This window comes from Saimiri boliviensis, chromosome 10 (genome assembly GCF_048565385.1).
Source record: "Saimiri boliviensis isolate mSaiBol1 chromosome 10, mSaiBol1.pri, whole genome shotgun sequence".
In the NCBI taxonomy this organism is placed as follows: domain Eukaryota; kingdom Metazoa; phylum Chordata; class Mammalia; order Primates; family Cebidae; genus Saimiri; species Saimiri boliviensis.
The window spans coordinates 112,405,060-112,424,666 of record NC_133458.1 but is presented as its reverse complement, the minus strand read 5'-3'; the positions used below and the strand labels follow the sequence as shown (position 1 = coordinate 112,424,666).

Sequence of the window (19,607 nt, the reverse complement as noted above, 5' to 3'; positions counted from 1 at the left end):
AGAGGAGGGGGTGAGCAGAAGGAGGAGGGGGTGAGCAGGGGGAGGAGGGGGTGAACAGGGGGAGGAGGGGGTGAGCAGGGGGAGGAGGGGGTGAGCAGGAGGAGGAGGGGGTGAACAGGGGGAGGAGGGGGTGAACAGGGGGAGGAGGGGGTGAGCAGGGGAGGAGGGGGTGCAGGGGGAGGAGGGGGTGAACAGGGGGAGGAGGGGGTGAGCAGGAGGAAGAGGGGGTGAACAGGGGAGGAGGGGGTGAACAGGGGAGGAGGGGGTGAGCAGGGGAGGAGGGGGTGAGCAGAGGGAGTAGGGTGTGAGTAGGGGGAGGAGGGGGTGAACAGAGGGAGGAGGGGGTGAGCAAGGAGGAGGGGGTGAACAGGGAGAGGAGGGGTGAGCAGGGGGAGGAGGGGGTGAGCAGGAGGAGGAGGGGGTGAGCAGGGGGAGGAGGGGGTGAGCAGGAGGAGGAGGGGGTGAACAGGGGGAGGAGGGGGTGAACAGGGGGAGGAGGGGTGAACAGGGGGAGGAGGGGGTGAGCAGGGGAGGAGGGTGTGAGCAGAGGGAGTAGGGTGTGAGCAGGGGAGGGTGTGTGAAGAGGAGGGTTTGAGGAGGCTCAGCCTGGGGCCTCCTGTGTCATCGGCGCCATCTGGCCCCTGGCACTGGGAATGGTCTGCCCAGGGCTCACTGCATCTTTGGAATTCCTCCTCTGCCCACACAGAGAGGCGTTCATGCACATAAAGGGCCGACCCGCTCCCTGTGCCTTAGGTCCTTAGTCCCGGCCTCATGAGAGGAGCTGAGCTGGAGTCGGAGTCTGGTGGAGGTGGCCTCATTAGCCTTGGGCTGCCTGGAAGGAGGCTGTGGGAGCGCTGAGAGGGGCAGGAGAGCCAACCCTTGTTTAATTTGTGTTCCTGTTTTTACCCGCTGCAAGCTTTCATTTCTTTTTCTATGAGCTGTTGCTGCCTGCATCTGTTTATTCATACTTCAACTGGAGTTTTTGGCCATTTTCTTTTTAATTGGGGGTCCATTCTGACACCCAGGCTAACGTGCAGTGGTGTGATTACAGCTCACTGCAGCCTTGCTCTCCTACCCTAAGTGATCCTCCCATCTGGGCCTCCCAAAGCGCTGGGATTCCAGGACTTATTGACCTATAGCAGTTCTTTACACATGAGGAAAACCACCCATTCACCTCCTGTAGCCCAAATGCTGGGAGGGCCTGCTCAGGAGGCACGGGGCAGGCACGTTCTTGTTCTGCCTCCTAACACAAATGTGAACACTCTAGGCACACGGCATGTCTCTTCTCCTCTTTGCCCCTATAATCCAGATGTGCAGATGGCTAATTGCTGGGGCTGCCATCCTGACTCCCACCTGAGAAATTTCAGGGACAAGCCAAGCCTGCAGGATGAAAGAGGTGCCCAGGGCAGGTGGAGCCAGGATGCCAGATAGGAAGCCCCAGGTGGCTGTGGGAGGAGAGACAGGGCCTGTGCCATGCCTGTGTGTGGTGGTGCCCAGCATAATGCCCTGCTCCTGGGTCCCCACCCCCCATCCCCAGCTCGCATGCCCCCTCCTCTCCTCACAGCCTATCTGCCCTGCCTGGGGGCTCCCCGCCTTCCTCCTGTGCATCCCCCCACTTCCTTGGGCATCCCCTTCAGAACCACACTGTTGCCCTCTCTGAGCAGGATCCACAGGGACGCCTAGGGGGCAGGACCAGGCTTCCCCAGCGTGTCTACTTTGCGCGGATGAAGGCAGGAGTGAGATGGCAGAGAGAGGGAGGTGCCGGGCCCCGGTATCCCGCCTCGTCCAGACGGGAGGCCCCGTCCTGCTCAGGGAATGCAGGTGACCACTAGCCCCAAGACCAGCCAGGAGGCACAGAGAAGGTGCCTTGCCCAGCAGCAGGCCTTGCACATCAGGCCATGCGCGAGCCCCTGAGCTCCTCGTTGCTCCTCAGAAGAGACCAGGGCGTAGCAGACCATCCCTCTCCAGGGCCTCTGTCCATGGCCAGCCTGCCTTCTACTGCCTGCCAGCCAGAAGGCCCAGAAGGATCTAGCAAAGGCCCAAAAGGATCTACCCCAACAAAGCTGGGGGAACCAAGCGGCGGTGACCAGCCTGGCTTGGCTCAGCCCTGTTGAGGGGTTGTGTCCTCAGGTCTGGGTGGGCTGATGCGGACCCCATAGCCCTGCCCAGCACTGCCTGCCTGGCCCAGCAGGCTACCACCAACGCAGATTCCACAAACCACCGTGGCTGTGCTGGGCACTGTCCCCGAGGAGTGGGCAGGCACCAGCCAGGCCCCAGAGAGGAGGGAGGGGTCTCACCGCACCCAGGCTGGTGCTCCTCCCTGCAGGCGGCTGGGACAAGGGGCAGGTCACAGCTGCCCAGCTGGGGCCGGGGTCAGCCCACCCACCTGGGGCCCAGGCCATCTGCTCCTGGCTTGAGGGAGAAGGGCAGACGGCTGCTTCAAGGCCACTGAGCTTTCAGGACGACCCCAGCAAGCCTCCAGCCCCAGGGCCCAGCCCTGCTGCGCCCCCATCTCCCCCCTGCACGTCCAGGGGCTGCCCTGGACCACATCGGGATCCCCAGCTCCGTCGCGCCCCCAAGCACAGAGCATGGGGAGGGCCCTGGGGAAGGACGGAGAGAAGAGGTCCCTATCCGAGGAGTCCTCTGACCCCACGGCGCGGGCGCGGGCTGGCGTGCGGTGGGGTTGGGGACACCGCCGCCTCGCCCGGGGAAGGCGCGCCCGCCGGGGAGCAGTCAGTCCCTCACCCAAGTAGTGGGGCCTGAGTGGATCTCAAAAGCCAGCGACCCCTGCCCATTCGGAAGAAACGGGACGAGAGATATTCCGACGCCAGCACCGTGGGGGCCGCACTCGGCGTCAGCGCAGCCTCGCGGCGACCTTCAAAGGCCGCGCCTCAGAGCCCACCACGCCTCTCCTGGAGCCGCGGGACGTCGCCCCGCGGGAGCCGGAGCTAAAGCCCAGCGCTTCCCGCCAGAGCCAGGCCGAGGCCGCGCGGCTCGGAAGAGCCGTTCCGCGGGCTGAGCCGTGGGCGCCACCGCCAGGGACTCCAGGGTCACCAAGCCACGCGCGGAACCGCACGGGGTCCACGCACCGCGGCTGAGACCGGGCGGGGACAGGGGCGCTTTGGGACTTAGGATACGTTTTGTGTCCGCTTGCTTCTTTTTTCCTGCAAACTGCGAATCAATTATAAGTGCTCCGGTTTTTGTTTGGTTTCAGATCAATCCGATTTAATCCTTCGAAAGTTTTATTCTCAAGGAATGCGGAAGGATTTGAGAAGCGTAGACGTGTCCACGTGATCAGCCTGAGTGGCACCTGCACATCGGACAGGTGAGCTTTGGGGCCAGTCTCAGAAGAAAGAAATGGGGCTTCCACAGAACCAGCTCCTGCCCGGAGAGAGTCATCTGACCCAACCCTCCTGGTTTACAGGTGGGAGGCTGAAACCCAGAGAGTTACATGGCAGCCCAAGGCCACATAACCCAGTGGCTATGTCATGCACAGTGGGAGGGGGCCAGGTATCACGTCCTTTAAAAACGTTCTTTGTACACAGTCATTCGTAGCAGCATTATTCACAACAGCCAAGAGGCAGGAGCAACCTGTCAACAGATGAGCAAAATGCACACAATGGAATATTACTCAGCCTTAAAAATGAAGGAAACGCTGGCACAGGCTACAACATGGGTGAACCTTGAGGATAGTATGCTCAATGAAGTAAGAACAAACACTGTCTATTCCACTTATATGAGGTCCCTCAAGTCTTCAAAATCATAGAGGCAGAAAGCAGACTGGTGGGTACCAGGGTGAGGGAGGGGAATGGGGAGTTGGTGTTTAATGGGGACAGAGTTTCACTTGGGGAAGATGAAAAAGTTCTGGCGATGGACGGTGGTAATAGTTACACAATAATGTGAACACACTGCCACTGAACCGTACACTTAAAAATGGCTAAGACAGAAATTTTTCTGTGAATATTTTACCTTAATGAAATAACGACCCGGTATGGTATGTAGCCATATATCTGAGAAATTATTAAGAAATAATGACAGAAACTGGTACTTGCAATGCTGTCTTTAGAATCTGGATTTTACCTTTTTTTTTTTTTTTTTTTGAGACAGAGTCTCATTCTGTTGTCCAAGCTGGAGTGCAGTGGTGTGATCTCAGCTCACTTTGCCCTCCACAGTCCTTCCCCCACCTCATTTCAAGCCATTCTCCTACCTCAGCCTCCCAAGTAGGTGAGATTACAGGCACGTGCTACCACGCCCAGCTCATTTTTGTATTTTTAGTAGAGACGGGGTTTCACCATGTTGGCCAGGTTGGTCTTGAGCTCATGACCTCAAGTGAGCCGCCTGTCTCAGCCTCCCTAAGTGCTGGGATTACAGACGTGAGCCACTGTACCTGGCCAAAATCTGGTTTTTAAAAAGAGCTCCTTCAGTACCATGTGGCAAATCAAATTTTAAGCTCTGGTAACAAACAAGAAAAACTCAGAGAAAAGAATCCCTAAGGATTCCAGACAGTAAACCATAAACTAAAGGCAACGCGCAGCTGTGATGGAGGCAGACAGGAGTGCTCTGCCCCAGCATGTGCCCCTGCAGCTCCCACTCAGGCCTCTCCCAGCCCCAGCCCCAGGCACCCAGAGGGGCTGTCCTGCCCCTGCAAACAGCACAGGCTGGCTCTGCGGTTCTGAGCTGTGTCATCCTTCACACAGGCCCCACCACCACCCCAGGCCCCAGGGACAGCAGTGGGAAACCGAAGGCCTTCGGGCCTGGCTCTCTGCTCCCACCTGCAGCTGGGACAAAGGGAAGGGCTGTGCAACTGGCTCTGCCCTACCCTCACCCTGGACAGGGAAGGGCAGCCATGTGGCTGGCTCCCTGGACCGTGGACTGACCCTCACAGCATTCCAAGAAATGACTCTTCCCTGCTCAAGGTCACACAGCAGGGTCCAAATGAGGCACAGGCCCATCCTCACCATGGAGTCACACTTGTTGGAGACTGTCCCTCACCACCTCACTGACCTCACAGTCCAAAGGGGGAAACTGAGCCCCAATGTGTGCTTCCTGCTGGCGAGGCTCCTGTGGGTGACCAACGCTGGGAAGAGCCCCATATACACCCCAGGGCAGTGAGGCCACAGAAATGGCACAGGAGTCACAGGGAGGCTGTGGGCTGGTCCACACTCCAGAGCTCTCATCCTCAGTGCCAGAAAGCGGAGGTGAGTAGTATTTAGCATGACAACTCTATTCCAGCACCCTCAGCCCATGGTGGGGGAAATAGCTCAGCCAGGTGTCAGCGGCGGGGGGAGGGGGGTACAGAGACCCAGAAGTGCCTGTGACACTCTCAGAGCTGCAAAGCCCGAGAATGGCCTTCAGAGCTAGGGATGAGCCACCACGGACCTGGGAGGGCAGGAGAAGGAGGGTCCCCAGAAAGACAGGATCCTTTAAGTGAGAGGAGAAACGAGAGGGAGGGAAGGAGGGGAGCACGATGAGGCTAGAGAAAGAAACAGTCCCAGGCCGTGCCCGGGAGGGTTGCCCCATAAAGCGAGGGGAGTGCCCACCACACCAGGAGGAGCCTGGAAAAGACCAGGAAGCAAAAGAGGGAGAAAACGTGGGACCATGAAGTGAGAAAAATAGAGGGAGAGAAACAGAGGAGACACAGAAAGAGTAACACCTCCCACAAGGCAGGCTGTCCTGGGCTGGATGTCATGCGGACACTTGGTCAAGGTAAGAGTTTGTGAATGTCAGTCAGAGAAAAATAACGTAAGAATAGAATGAACCTGGTCTCGGGCATGCAGAGGAATTGTGAAAAGCACCAAAATCAGTGCTTTTCTCAGGGCTTTTGGCTGGGAAGGGTGTTCTCCGTCAGTCCCTGGGGCTGTTATGACGAAAGGATGGGGATGGGGTGGTGGGCAGCGGGCCCAGGACAGCCGGGTCCCCAACTCTGCAGAAGGAGGAGCACAGGCTCGGCCACATTAACCTCCAGGGAGACAGCAGGACCCTCAGGGCTGGTGTGCTTCCTCGGCAGCGGCCCTGTGACCACCACTTTCCCACTAGCCTCCCTGCCCTGCCCATCACCCCTGACGGTCAGGGGTCCCCCGCCCAACCCAGTCTCCACCCACCTCCCGCTGCCTAGCTGGGGTCCTGAGTGACAGGCCAGCATTCCCTCACTCAGTCCCGTTGCCCTGATCCCTGGGCTGCCTTTCAGGGCACACACATTGTGCCTTAGAAGTTCCACACCACAGTGGAAGTCATCCTGCTGCTACAAGGATCCCCGCAAGGACGTGAAAGGCCTAGACTCTTTCTGAGAAATGAAAGAGGGCACAGGTGGAGGGGACCCCTGAAGCCCACCTCACACTGCAGTAACGGGAAGGCTACCGCCCCAGCCTGGCTGCAAAGGCCTGGCCTGGAGTTTCTGTTGGGACAGTCTCAAGGGCCACTCAGGAAATGAGCAAAATAGAGTCCCAAAATGTGAGGTGAGGCCCAGGGGCAAAGTTTGGAAGCCAGGGCACCTACTGAGTTCCTGGTCACAGTAGAACCTTCAGTCACACAGCCCTGCAAGTGAGGTGGTGCAGACAGCATCTTCCCCTTGCTGGTCTCTGGGAAGGGGCCGGAGATGGGGGGGGTCGCCCAATATGTCATGTGTCCCTGGACTCCAGGTCAGAACCCACTCCAGGCCCGGCTCATGTGAGGGCTCACAGGTTCCTGGATCTTCCCGGGTCAGCAGGAGCCTGGCCCTCCCCAGTGCCTTGGGCCTGAGCTCGGGTCTGAGCTCACGTCAGGCACAGGCCCAGAGGGCTGGCTAAGTTTAGAGATGCTGTCATCCGGCACCAGTCAGATGCTCCAGTGACAAGGTTTCTTCTCACTGTTTTTTGTTTGTGAAGACACTTCACAGCAGAGGCTGGTTCAAAGGAGGTGGCTGACCAAAGCCGCATTTCTGCTGGGGTCCTGAAGATCAGGGGAGGTCACCAGCCCTGAGCTGGGCATTGGCAGTCACTTTAATTTCTAAGCTCACTTCTCAGCAATGTGAATGTTGAGATCCTGATGTGAGAGCTTTTATTTTCTAAGTAGGTTTTATTTCTTTGACATCTTTATTGAGATTTAATTCATATGCCTAACAATTCACCCATTTAGAGTACATAATTCAGTGGTTTTAAATATACTGAGTGTTGAACGTCCACTACCGCAGTCTAAGTTTACATTTTCATCACTTCAGAACCAAACTTCCACCCATCAGCAGTCACTTCCCATTCTCGCTCTCCATCCATCCTCACTCTGGTTTCTGCCCTACAGATTTGCCTTTTCTGGACATTTCATAAAAGTGGAATTAAACAACATGTGGCCCTTTGTGACTGGCTTCTTGCACTGAGCATGATGCTTCTAAGGTTCATTCACATTTTAGCATGTGTCCATGCCTATTAGTATTTCGTTCTTTCTCTGCCTGAATAACATTCCACTGTATGGATATAACACATTGTCTTTATCCATTCGTCAGGAGGTAGACATCTGGGCTGTTTCTACTTTTTGGCTATTATGGATAATAATGCTATAAACCAGTTTTTGTGTGGACAAATGTTTTTGTATCTCTTGGGTATATACCTAGAATAGAACATTTTGAGGACCCACTAAAGTATTTTCCATAGTAGCTGTGCCATTTTACCTGCTCACTAGCAATGAATGAGCATTCCAATGTCACACCCTCACCAACACTTGCTATTATCTGTCCTTTTGATAACAGCCATCCTAGTAAGAGTGAAATGGCATCTCTTGGTGGTTCTGAATTGCCTTTCCATAATGATGCCAAAATCTTTTCATGTGCTGTGGATCATTTGTTACCTATTTTAGAGAAATGTTTAGGTCCTTTGCGCATTTTTAAACTAGGTTGTTTCTTCTTACTGTTAGGTAGTAGAAGTTCTTAAAGTATTCTGAATACAAATTCCTTACCAGACACATGATTTTGCAAATATTTTCTCCCATTCTATGGGCTATTCTATTCCACTTTCTCAATGGTGTCCTTTGAATACAAAGTTTTTACTGTTACTAAAGCCCAACAGTAAAACGATTTTTCTTTTGGTGTTTATGCTTTTGGTGTCATCTCTAAAAAACCATTGCCTAATACAAAATCACAAAGATTTACTCCTATGGTTTCTTCTAAGAGTTTCATGACTTTAGCTCCTACATTTATATCTATTATTTATTTTGAAATAATTTTTGTATATGGTGTCAAGTACAGCTCCAACTTGATTCTTCTGCACGTGGATACTCAATTGTCATTTGTTGAATGGATCACCATTCTTCTCACTTTGAATTGTTTTGGCACCCTTGTCAAAAATCAACTGACCATAGATGTGTGGATGTATTCTACACTCTCAATCCTATTTCACTGATCTATGTATTTAACCTCATGCCAATACCACCCTGTCTTGATTGCTGTAACTGTAGTTAGTTGTGAAATCAGAACCTGTGAGTCCTCCAACTTTCTTCTTTTTCAAGATTGTTTTAGCTATTTTGAGTCTCTTGCATTCCTATGTAAATTTTAGGGCCAGGTTGTCAATTTTTGCAAAACAATGCAGCTGGAATTTTCATAACAAAAATGTAGGTCAATTTGGAGTATACTACTATTTAACAATATTAAATCTTCCAATCCACGAACATGGGATGTCTCTTCATTAATTTAGGTCTTCTTTAATTTCTCTCAACAGTGGTTTGTGGTTTTCAATGTACACGTCTTGTACTTCTTTATTAAACTTAGTATTAAGTATTTTATTTTTTAGGTGCTATTGTAAACTAATTGTTTTTCCTAATTTTATTTTGATTTTAAACTTCTACTATAGTGAAATGCAATGGGTTTTTGTATACTGGTCTTATATCTTGCAACTTTGTTAAATCAATTTTTTAGTTCTAATAGGTTTTAAAAAGGATTCCTTAGAATTTTCTATGTACAAAAGCATGTAATCTGAAAAGAGAGGTGGCTATAACTATTTCTTTCCATCTGGATGCCTTTTATCTCTTTTTCTTGCCTACTTGCCCTGGCTAGAATCTCCTATACCATCTTGCCTAGAACTGGAAAGAGCAGATACATCCAGTTTTCCACCATTAAATATGAGGTTAACTGTGGAATTTTCACAAATGTTTTTTATCAAGTTAAGGAAGTTCCTTTCTACTTGTTACTTGAGTTTTTATTATGAAAGAGTATTGGTTTTTGTCAGATGCTTTTTCTGCCTCTATTGAAATGGTTCCGATAGTTTCTTTATTTACTCTATCAACATGGTGTATTACATAGACAGATTTTTGTATGCTGAATAAACCTTTCATTCTTGGGATACAGCCTACTTGTTCATAATGTGTAATCCTTTTTATATGTTGCTAGATTTATTTTGCAAGTGTTTGTTGAGGATGTTTCATCTGCATTCATAAGTGATAATAGTCTGTAGTTTTGTGATGTCTTTTGTTTTGGTATCAGGGTATTTCTGGCTTCACAGAATGAACTGGAAAGAATTTCCTCCTCTTCTACTTTTAGGGAGAGTTTGTGAAAGATTGGTATTAATTCTTTTTTAAATGTTTGGTAGGATTTACCAGTGAAGTTATCTGAGCCTGAACTTTTCTTTGCGGGAAAATTTTAAATTACCAAGGCAATCTCTACTTGTTATAGGTCTATTCAGATTTTCTTTTTTTTTAGGCCTTTTTTTTTTTTTTTTTTTTTTTTTGAGACGGCGTTTTGCTCTTGTTACCCAAGCTGGAGTGCAATGGCGCGATCTCGGCTCACCGCAACCTCCGCCTCCTGGGTTCAGGCAATTCTCCTGCCTCAGCCTCCTGAGTAGCTGGGATTACAGGCACGCGCCACCATGCCCAGCTAATTTTTTTTGTATTTTAGTAGAGACGGGGTTTCACCATGTTGGCCAGGATGGTCTCGATCTCTTGACCTCGTGATCCACCCGTCTCGGCCTCCCAAAGTGCTGGGATTACAGGCTTGAGCCACCACACCGGCCTTCTATTTCTTCTTGAGTTAGTTTCAGTAGTTTGTGTCTTTCTAAGTATTTGTGCATTTCCTCCATGTTATCTAACTTGAGGGCACATAATTATTCATAGTTATTTCCTTATAATTTTTTTTTCTTTAAGGTTGGCAGTAAGGTCCCCTATGTCATTCCTGATTTTAGCAACTGCAGTCTTCTTTTTTCTTGGCCTGAACATCCTTTTTATAACGGTAACTTTCCTCCCAACTGGCACTCCTGAGTCTTCTCAATTATTCCCAGACGCATTAATCACCTTCTACCCTATCATATAATTTGTTTAGTATTTATGTTTATTGCCTGCCTTTACCCACCAGGATAGTATATAAGCTCCCCAAGGGCAGGCATCCTTGACTCCTTTGTTCACTACCATTTCCCAAGCACTCAGAAAGTGTCCAGCACATGGTAAGCACAGGCGACCAGATTGGCTGAATAAATGAATAAGTCGTCACTGTCACCATGGATAAGAACATGGTCCAAACTGAGATGTGCTGTAAGGGTAAAATACTTAACAGATTTCAAGACATAACAAAAAGGAATGCAAAATACTTAATAATTTTTATTTTGATTACATGTTGAAATGATTTTTTTTTTGTACAGATGGGGTTTTGCCATGTTGCCCATGGTCTCTAACTCCTGGACTCAAGTGATCTACCCACCCTGGCCTCCCAAAGTGTTGGGATTACAGGCATGAGCCACCACACGAGGGCTTTGAAATGATATTTTGGATATAAGGTTAAATAAATATATTATTAAAGTTCCTTTCACCTGTTCCTTTTTTCTAAGTACTAGAAAATTTTAAATCACACATATGGCTCACCTTTTATCACATTTTATTTCTTCTGGACAACGGTGCTCTAAGACAACTTGGATAGGGTGGGTGGCTGGGGGTAGTAACGTCATTGTGAATGAAGGTAAACTTCAAATTCATGCTTAGGTGGGCTCTGGAAGAACCAAGGATCATACAAAGAAGTGTGGGCTTAGGCGAGTGTCTGGCCTCGGGTGCAGACTCCTCTGCAGAGTCTAGGCATGCAGTGCCCATTGGAACCACCTGGGAGCTTTTAAAAAATACTGACACCTCACTTCCCTAATGTCTGGCTAAATGCGGTGGGGCCTGAACACTCCTCAGGGGCTTCCCAAGTGTGGCCGGGGCTGAGAACCACCACCTGGTCATCTTCTTTGGGAGGGCCTGCTCCTAACCAGACTCATATTCTTCGCCCAGAAAGTCCCTAACAAGTGGCCTGGGGTCAAACCCTCAGATGCTGAGAATCAGACAGCAAACAAGAAGTCATGTGAAGAACTTCATTAGGAAATGAGCTGAAGGCTGCAAGCCTCTTGGAGTCAAGCTCCATGGCAGACACAGAAGTGCTGACAGCCCTGATACTGCATTTCACCAGGTGACAAGACTGTCTGTCCAGACTGGACATCAGAATACCCTCAAGACCTACCTGCAGGGCCACCCAATACCTTCTGTAAGGCCCTCATCTTTTTCAGGGTGGATGTGCCACTGCTCTGGGAAGCAGTCCCAGGTGTAGGGCCTGAGTGACCCAGACCATTGCTGAGCTACCTCGGAGCACCTGCTATGTGCCAGGCACTGTTGGCAGCACTTAAATTCAGGGTGTGTTAGGTGACAGAGGCAGGCTCCTCAGCTCCTTGTGGGGAACAGCACTAACTGGCACTAACTGGGATGTGTTTGGCACCTGGACGGCGTTACAGCAGAGGGCATATCACCTTCTGAACTTCACTGTACCGGTGACAGCGTCTCCTGCCCTCCAGGCTTCACTTACTGCTCACAACGTGAGGACACAGGACTAACAGTGGGTCCCAAATTCCACCCTGTACAACAGTGTGCTTTTAGGCTTCCTCCCATAAAATCTTCTTAAATCTTTGCCTGGTTGTTGCCAATCTGTTCTACGATTCAACAAAAGCTTCTATCTGGCTTAACAAAGAATCATAACTTCAGTTATTTCTGGATAATTATGTCAATACAAAAAGAACCACATCCACCAGGAACTGAGCCCCCAACAAGTGACCCTCTAACCCAGGAGACAAAAGCCACTGAAAAGTTTGGCAGCTAGCACACCACCTCTCTCTAACATAAAAGGAAGTTTTCATTTTAAATAAATTCAAATTTTTCTATGAATAAAATATACATTTCTGTGTAATATGCCAATATGATAATTTTTTAAAAACCAAGTTGATACATAATGCATTTTTATGTTTCTACACTAACAAAGTGACTTGCAGCTGTAAAAGAGGCTTTAAAAATAATCAAATTAGATTCCACTTTTGTGGGGGAAGAAAGAGAATTAAATTTTTTGAAAATATATTTAAAATCTCCAAAAAGGCCACATCTCTTGCCTGGACCAGGGAGGTGGCATCACGAAACACAGGGAAAGGGAGCAGTCTTCCCAGGGACAGACACCACACACTTATCTCCACCTGGTCTCTTCTGTTAAATTCTAGGGTTGCTCAATATAGACCCTTTAAAGGCCAATGGAGTGAAAATGAGGGAAACATCCCTGTTAGAATTTTTAAGTAGAAGAAACAAAACCTAAACGTTGCATATCTCTCCCCTCTGCTCTTGGGGATTCCTAGAAGGGGGTGTGGGGGCAGAAAGATGGGAATAGGTCCTTCAGTTCTTGCAAGTGAGACCTGAGACATCCTTAGTTCTGAGGGCGCTGACCTTGGCAAGAGTCCACTTGCACCCACCTCCATGGGCCCAGCCCCTGCAGCTGGTCGTGCTGAGAACACAGCTTTCCTTCACAACAGCTGCACCCTCCTAACAAGCTTTCAGGCCCTGATTTCAAATACAGTGTCCTACCACACCCCATCACACTTGCTAGAGGATGGGTCCCCATTTTTGGTTTAAAAAATGTGGCCAATGTGCATGTACACATTTTTCTGCTAAGAACTGGAAGGCACTTAGCTGTAAGAAAAGACTTACTGACACAGGGGGTCGCCATGGAAGTGTTGGGCAAACAGATTGCAGAATCACATATATGGTGATTCCATCTGTGTTTTGAAATCCTATATATCTGCTATATATGTAGATGTGCATACATGCACACACACATATCCTCATACTGACATTAACATTAAGAGGCCAGGTACCTCTGAGGAGTGAGGGAGCTTCAGTGTAAATGAGTCACACTTTACCGCACATATGTCTGTATTACTCAGTTTGTGTGTGTGTGTGTGTGTGCACGCGTGCGCACGTGTGTGTATGTGTGTTTGTGTTTTACAAGGTGATATTGCCCTGGTAATTTAACGAATAAAATAAGATTTTCCAATCTTGCTGGTGTCAGATGGAGTCAGAGTGTTGGTTGTCTTTGACAACAAAAGGAAATGAGGTTTTTCACAAAGGGGAACCTAGAGGTAGTGCCCCTGATTTGGAAAAGCACAAATACGTCATGGTGAGCAGCTGGCCAAGGACAGGTGCCCAAAAGCCTCAGGTCAGCGTAGACCACAAGCTGGCCATGATGCCAGTGGAGTTACGGCATTTTTAAAGCATGAGCTTCCGAGAGGAACAGAATGTGGATTCAATTCCTCACCCTGTGTGACCTTTATTGGGGAACGGGGCTTCTGTGTGCCTCAGCTGCCTCTCCTGTAAACTTGGGATGATTACAGTACCTACTTCACAGATCTAGCACGTTAATAGAATAAGCACCATTTCAGTGCTAGCAACTGTTACCAGAAAAGAAAAGAGTCCTGGTAGCAAGCATGCAGATATATTCTTAGCTCTCAGCAAAGTAGGTTATGGTATAAAAATACCATTAAATAGTAACTAAACTAGCATCACCTTAATGCACATCTTGCCAGCAATCTCAGCATGTGTGACTTCTTTTAAAACTACCCTACATTAAAGAATCAAGACCAGGAGGACTCTTGCTGGCCTCCTCCGAGCCAGGCCAGAAGGCAGAGGCCCACCCGACTCACCCCTTCCCCACCTCGGACCAGGCACTGGGGACACGGCCGTGAGTGAGCAGGGGACCGGACCTCCGTCTCTCTGTGGGTAAGCCGTCCAGCACATCAGATGGGGCAAAGTGCCAGGGAGGAGACAAGTGCGGGGAGGGGCAGCGAGGAGTGGGGAGGCAGAAGTAAGGAAGGGAGCATCTGGGACAGCCTGCTGAGCAGCCCAAGGGAGTGAGCTGTGAGGGATGGGGAAGAGAGAGGGCTTGGCCAAGGCACCTAAGGCAGGGAGTGCCTGGTGTGCTCCGGGGAGGGAGAAAGCAAATACAATGATCCCTCCTCCTCCGTTCCTCTCTTCCTTGGCAACCGGCTCAGAGCTTGGAGACTCAACAATTGATTTGCTCTGAATTTCCTAAGTTTATCTATTAACTACCTAGCAGGCCATTCGCTGGTTCACAGTGCGCCTCTCAGCAGAAGGCACTCGCCAGCTGACAGTGATGCCCCCACCAGCGGTCAGGCCACACAAGCCTCGGGACACAGCTTGCTCTCTGGTGACTGGTGTACCACTGGATGGAGTCAAGGACATATCAAGGTCATTCTGGGCCTCTCTGAGGTTCAGTGGAAGAGGTGGGAGCGTGGGAGGTGCCCTGGGCTGGAGCTCCGGGCCTTTCTCGCACCTGGGCTTGGGCAAGTTGCCAATCTTTCCTGAACTTGGGTTCTTTGTCTATAAAATGGGGCTGGGGAGAAGGGCCTTTCTGGACAATTCAACTCAAATAAAATCAAAGGTTTAAAGTAATGCACACACTAGGTGTTATTACAACGTGGCCCGCAAGCCCTAGCTGCCATCTCCCCCAGAAAAGGACAGGCCCATGAACCCCTGAAATGATATCTAAAACCTCATGGGAGATGCTTTATTCTAAGGAGAACTCCATATTTAAAAAGAGACAACTCCCCAAAAATGGAAGATTCGCGAGGCTGAATACAAAATGTGAGACCTCTTCCTACCCAACAAACGGTCGACACTGACAACCTGCCAACGCGAGGAACGGCAGCACCCAGGGAAAGGGGCGGCCCCAACGTGGCTGTGCAAGTGGACACAGCAGGGAGTGGCGACACCTGCGGAGACAGAAGACACGGGGACCCTCCTCGGCAGCCCCACCGCCAGGAACACGCCCTATAGAAACTCACACCTGCGCCCCAGACACACTCAGGACGCGGGCCGTGACGGTGCTGGCCACCGTGTGCTGGGTGACAGCGGAACACAGGAGACAACCTAGATTTCCATCGGGAGGTGGGCAGGCAGGACACAATGCTCACACTACAGGTCGCCACTCGGCAGCCCGCGATCAAACACATCGACAAGCACAGGTGTCAACAAGACTATTGAGTGAAACATACAAGTCCCGGGTTTTTTTATGTAAAGTTAAGGAAAACACACACACAAAAGAATCCTGTGTATTGGTTATGGATACTTCTATCCATGTGTAAATGTACCCAAAAGAGCCTGGGAGGAAAAATACAAAACAGTAGTTGGACAGAAATGGGTTACTTAATATTCCTTTGTAATACTTCTTATAATTTTTTAAAAAAGGACTTAAGGCCAAAGTGACAAAAGATTAGCCATTTTCAATTCTGGGTAGAAGAGATACTGTGTTCATTTTGTTATGCCTGGTATTTTTCTGGATTTTTAAAGTTTATCCAATATAAAAAAATTAGAACTGCTCTGCTGGTTGGGCCATGCTGGGCTGAGGGCTTCCCTGCCTTGCTCTGTAACTGCTCCCAGGCTCCTGCGTCCAGGACACAGGCCACCAGGCTAGTGTCTCTAAGCCCTGCCAGGCTAAGCAGGGAAGGGCACACATTCCCAGTAGAGCTGGGCAGGGCAAGGCAGGGCCACAGAAAGCGGCTCGTCTTGGCTGGCTGACCCTGCTACCCAGGCCCCTGGGGAAGATTTGGGAGCAGAGACAGCAGAAAAGGGTGAGGCAAGGGAGGGGAAGGCCGGCGGTGGCCTCATCACACGTGAGCAGCTTTGGGCCTGGGCCAAGTCCTTCCTTTGGGCGGGCAGCTCAGTGCCACCTGACTGGGTGCCAGGGGCTGCAGCTTTAAATAAACTTGGACATATCCACCTGGGGCCAGGAAGCAACACCAACTGTGCCCCGGACAGGCACTGTCAACAACCAGCCAACATGTCCACCAAGAGACCCCAGCACTGCAAACGGGCTGAGTGCCCATAATTGAGCCCTGGCCTCAGACATCCCCCTTGGGTGCCCTGCTCCACCTCTCCAGCTCCCTGGCACACCTCTATGGCAGCACAGTTGCATCCCCAAATGATTGGTCCCTTCTCTACCCCAGAGATGCCACAGCAGTGCAATGACAGGCCCTTGGTGGTCCCCAGGGGGGCCCGGCACCTAGCAGGCCTCCACAAAGGTGCGCTGGGCTCAGCTGCCTGCTCTAGTCCCAGGCCACGGGGCTCCCCAAATGCCAGGCTCCACTCCTCACCCCGAGCTGCATGGCTCCTGGTGCTTTCGCTCCAGAGGCCACACTCGCTCCCTTCCGGTGGCGGCTCATTCTCAGGCTTGAGAGAGAAGCCCAGCAGTCTCAGTCCTACCTGGTCTCCACCTCTGCAGCCACTTCTCTCAGCCTCCCCCAGGCAGCTCCAGAGACCTCCATTCCCTAGTGTGGGTGGCACTGGCCAGGACATCCAGCTGTGCTGGAATCGGAGGCTCGGCGGGGAGCCGGCCACCCTGACACTGCTGCTGGACGCAAGTTGGCTTGCAGCAAAGGAGAGAAGAACAGCCAGAGTGAGCTGCAGGCTGAGGACACTGGGGGTACATGAGAAGGCCTTGAAAGTGGCTTCTTCAGAGGAGACCAGGGACACCTGGTGTGAGGGCCTCTATGCTTCTGGGCACAAGCAGAGAGGACGACAAGAAGGCCCCTGAGGAAAGAGTGACTTCCCACTGCTGCTCTCTTCCTTGGAGAACCATGCACATTAACTGCCACCCACCTGCCCCACCAGCAGCCAGGACACCTCTGGAGGCCAAAAGGTCAGATGGGGGTAGATGTGTGATTCTGAGGGGTGGAGACAGAGGGAACCAGCCACCCACTTGGGGATCCGCATGAAGAGGGCTGGGCCCGCCCCCTCCCTCGAAGTCTCAGCCCTGGGGTGCTCTCCGGATCCATCCATGGAAGGGTCCCCAAGCCAGCCTGGCCCCCACCCACCCATCCAGCATGGCCTCTTGCACAGGGCTGGGCTCCACACCTGCAACCCCTACCCGATCCTCTCCACACGTGCAGGGAGAAGTGGGGAATGAACACACCCCCACACTCCTCCAGCTCCACACTCCACAATTATCAATGATCAGCGTCCCTCACCCACCACAAGGTTTAACCAGACACTTATTTAGTAAAGGAAAAAAAGGATCTGCTTCTGGATGTGTAAGAGGAAATCTTGCCAGCACCGCCAGCGCCCCCACCGCCTGCACTGAAGGGACGGAGGTGGATGGGGGAGGACGCAGGAGGATGGGGCTCTGGCCCAGTCAGGCTGAAGATTCAGGAGTTCTGAAGCTAGCCGCGGAGACGCCAGGTGCATCCACCTTGATTCGCAGACCGGAGACCCCAGGCCAAACAGGAGGCCCCTGAGGGGCTTCCCATCTCTGATCCGGGGGACAAAGCCGGGACTGAAGACCCAAAACCAGACCTTCGCCCCACACTGCTCATACTGCTGAGCGGAGAACGGGAGCCTCGGCACCTGTTCGCCGTGAGGCCCCAACTTCAAACAAACCTTCGAAGCCCCTTCCCCTTTAGGCCCCCCTTCAACGCTCCAAAATCCAGCCCCCACCCACCTTGATGACCCTGAAATTGGCAACCCAGTCAAGCTCTTAGTCTTTCCTCGCATCCCCATGATCTGATCCAGGCTCCCTGACCTCGTCCTCCCCCCACCTCCAAATTCCTGTTTCCAGAAGAATCTGGGGGAAAATCCTTCAGAACCCAGATTCCCCAGGGGACCCACAGCAGCGGCTCTTCCACGCCGGCGCCCCCCGCGCGGATGGGGCCACGCGCAGAAGGAGGAGCAAGCAGGTCCCGCCACCCCCGCCGCCCGCCGCTCAGGTGGGGGTGGGGACAGCGCGCCCGCGTCAGGGACGACCCTCTGGGGCCGCAGCCGACCCCTCCCGGCGCTCCAGGCCGGGCGGCCACCCCCGCGCACCCCTCCTCTCTGACCTCCCCGCCGCCAAATGCGTCACGTCTGCCAGGCGCTCCGGGGACACCTGCTGCCGCCCCCGCCGCTCCAAGTCGCGAGCCCGGAGCCCCGGCCGGGCAGCAGCGCTGGGCAGGGCCGCGCGCGCTGAGGTCCGGCAGCCCGGCCGGGGGCCTGGGGCTCGGGGGTCGGTGCCGCGCGGGGCCGTGCGCTTGGGCCGGGAGCCCAGAGGAACCCGCGGCGCGCGGGGCCGCAGTGCGCCCAGAGCCGGCGGCGCGGAGGGTCCTGGAGGTCCCGGCCCTCTGGGGTCCCCGGCCCAGCCCGCGCGCGCCGCGGCTCTTACTTGCCAATATCCTCGTAGAGCTGGTACTCGTCGGTGAAGCGGGTGCAGGTCACCGTGGTGGCCATGGCGGCGGCGGACGGGCTCGGCGTGCGCTCGGCTGCGCTCGGGCGGCGGCGACTCCGGCTCCCGCTCGCGGGCACGGCGGCGACACGGGCGCGGGCGCGGGAGACACCTCGGCTCGCGGCGCCAGGCGGGGGCCGGGCTGGGCTGCGCCGGGCGGCGAGCGCACGCGAGATCTGCTCGCTCCGTCCCCGCCAGGAGCGCGCCGCACACCTACGCGCGGGGAGGCGCGGGCGCCGCTGTCACCGCCGCCGCCGCCGCCGCGCCCGCCCCGCCCGCCGCCCCCTGCACGCGCCTTCCCCGCGCCCTGCACACGCTGCTCCCGCACCCGCACCCGCACGGCACCCGCGCCCTGCATCTGCACACGCGCCCTGCACACACACCCGTGCCCCGCACCCGCAAGGCGGCCGCACCTGCACCTGCACCTGCACACACCCGCGCCCGCCCCCGCCCGCCCCCGCACCCCGCACACACACCCGCGCCCTGTACTGATGCCTTCATCCTGTACCCGCACCACTTCCGCACCTCGTGCACGCAGGCCACTTGCTGCTGGTGACCCCTAGCTCTCACATAACACAGAAGAGTTCACACAATGAACGCAGTCTCCTCTCTCCCCCGAAAGCCCACCTCGCCTGACAGCAGGAGGGGACTGGGGCCCACAAGGAGGCCGGGGGCCCACGTGCTGCCCTCCACAGGGCTCATTCCTCATACCCCCAGGAAGAGATGCTGCCAGATCCCTCTTGCCCAGTCTCCATCAGCCACACATGCCACAAAGGCTGCCTGGCCAGGAGGAGCCGCCCAGAAGGCCGGAGGTGCACACTAGGACACTAGCATGAGAAGGTGAAAGGGTGGAGCCTGCCATATCCCCTTGACTTCAGCCCCTTCCTCCCCCACCACTTCTCCAAAGACTGGTTGCTGTGATGTCTGGAATGGAGGTCCCAGGAGGCGATTCGCAGTCCAGGCCAAGGGACCCTGAGCCAGGCAACAGGGGCTGCTCCATCAGCAATTTGGCGGCCCTGAGCGCTCACAGCCACCCTGCCCAGGTAAGGGAACGCGTTCTTTCCTCTTCCAGCATAGTTCACCTGCCTGCTTCCTGCTTTTGCCTAGAGGA

The 19,607-nt window shown here is 53.1% G+C and overlaps 2 protein-coding genes across 24 annotated transcripts in view; one reads left to right on the top strand and one right to left on the bottom strand.

Annotated features, from left to right (window-relative positions):
* The window catches only part of CAMK2B (calcium/calmodulin dependent protein kinase II beta), a 108,642-nt gene extending 89,879 nt beyond the window's left edge, over positions 1–18,763 (bottom strand). For 5 of the 23 annotated variants that reach the window (XM_039462137.2, XM_039462138.2, XM_074379760.1 and 2 more), the window contains exon 1: positions 18,437–18,753. In XM_039462137.2, coding sequence (XP_039318071.1) covers positions 18,437–18,501 — 65 coding nt within the window. In that variant the 5' untranslated portion in view covers positions 18,502–18,753. Of the gene's footprint in view, positions 1–18,436 lie in introns of all 23 variants that reach the window. The other 18 variants (XM_039462132.2, XM_074379755.1, XM_074379754.1 and 15 more) reach the window with 8 other exon arrangements.
* Positions 1–19,607, top strand: part of OGDH (oxoglutarate dehydrogenase) — a 471,568-nt gene that overhangs the window by 78,977 nt on the left and 372,984 nt on the right. The window lies entirely within an intron of this gene.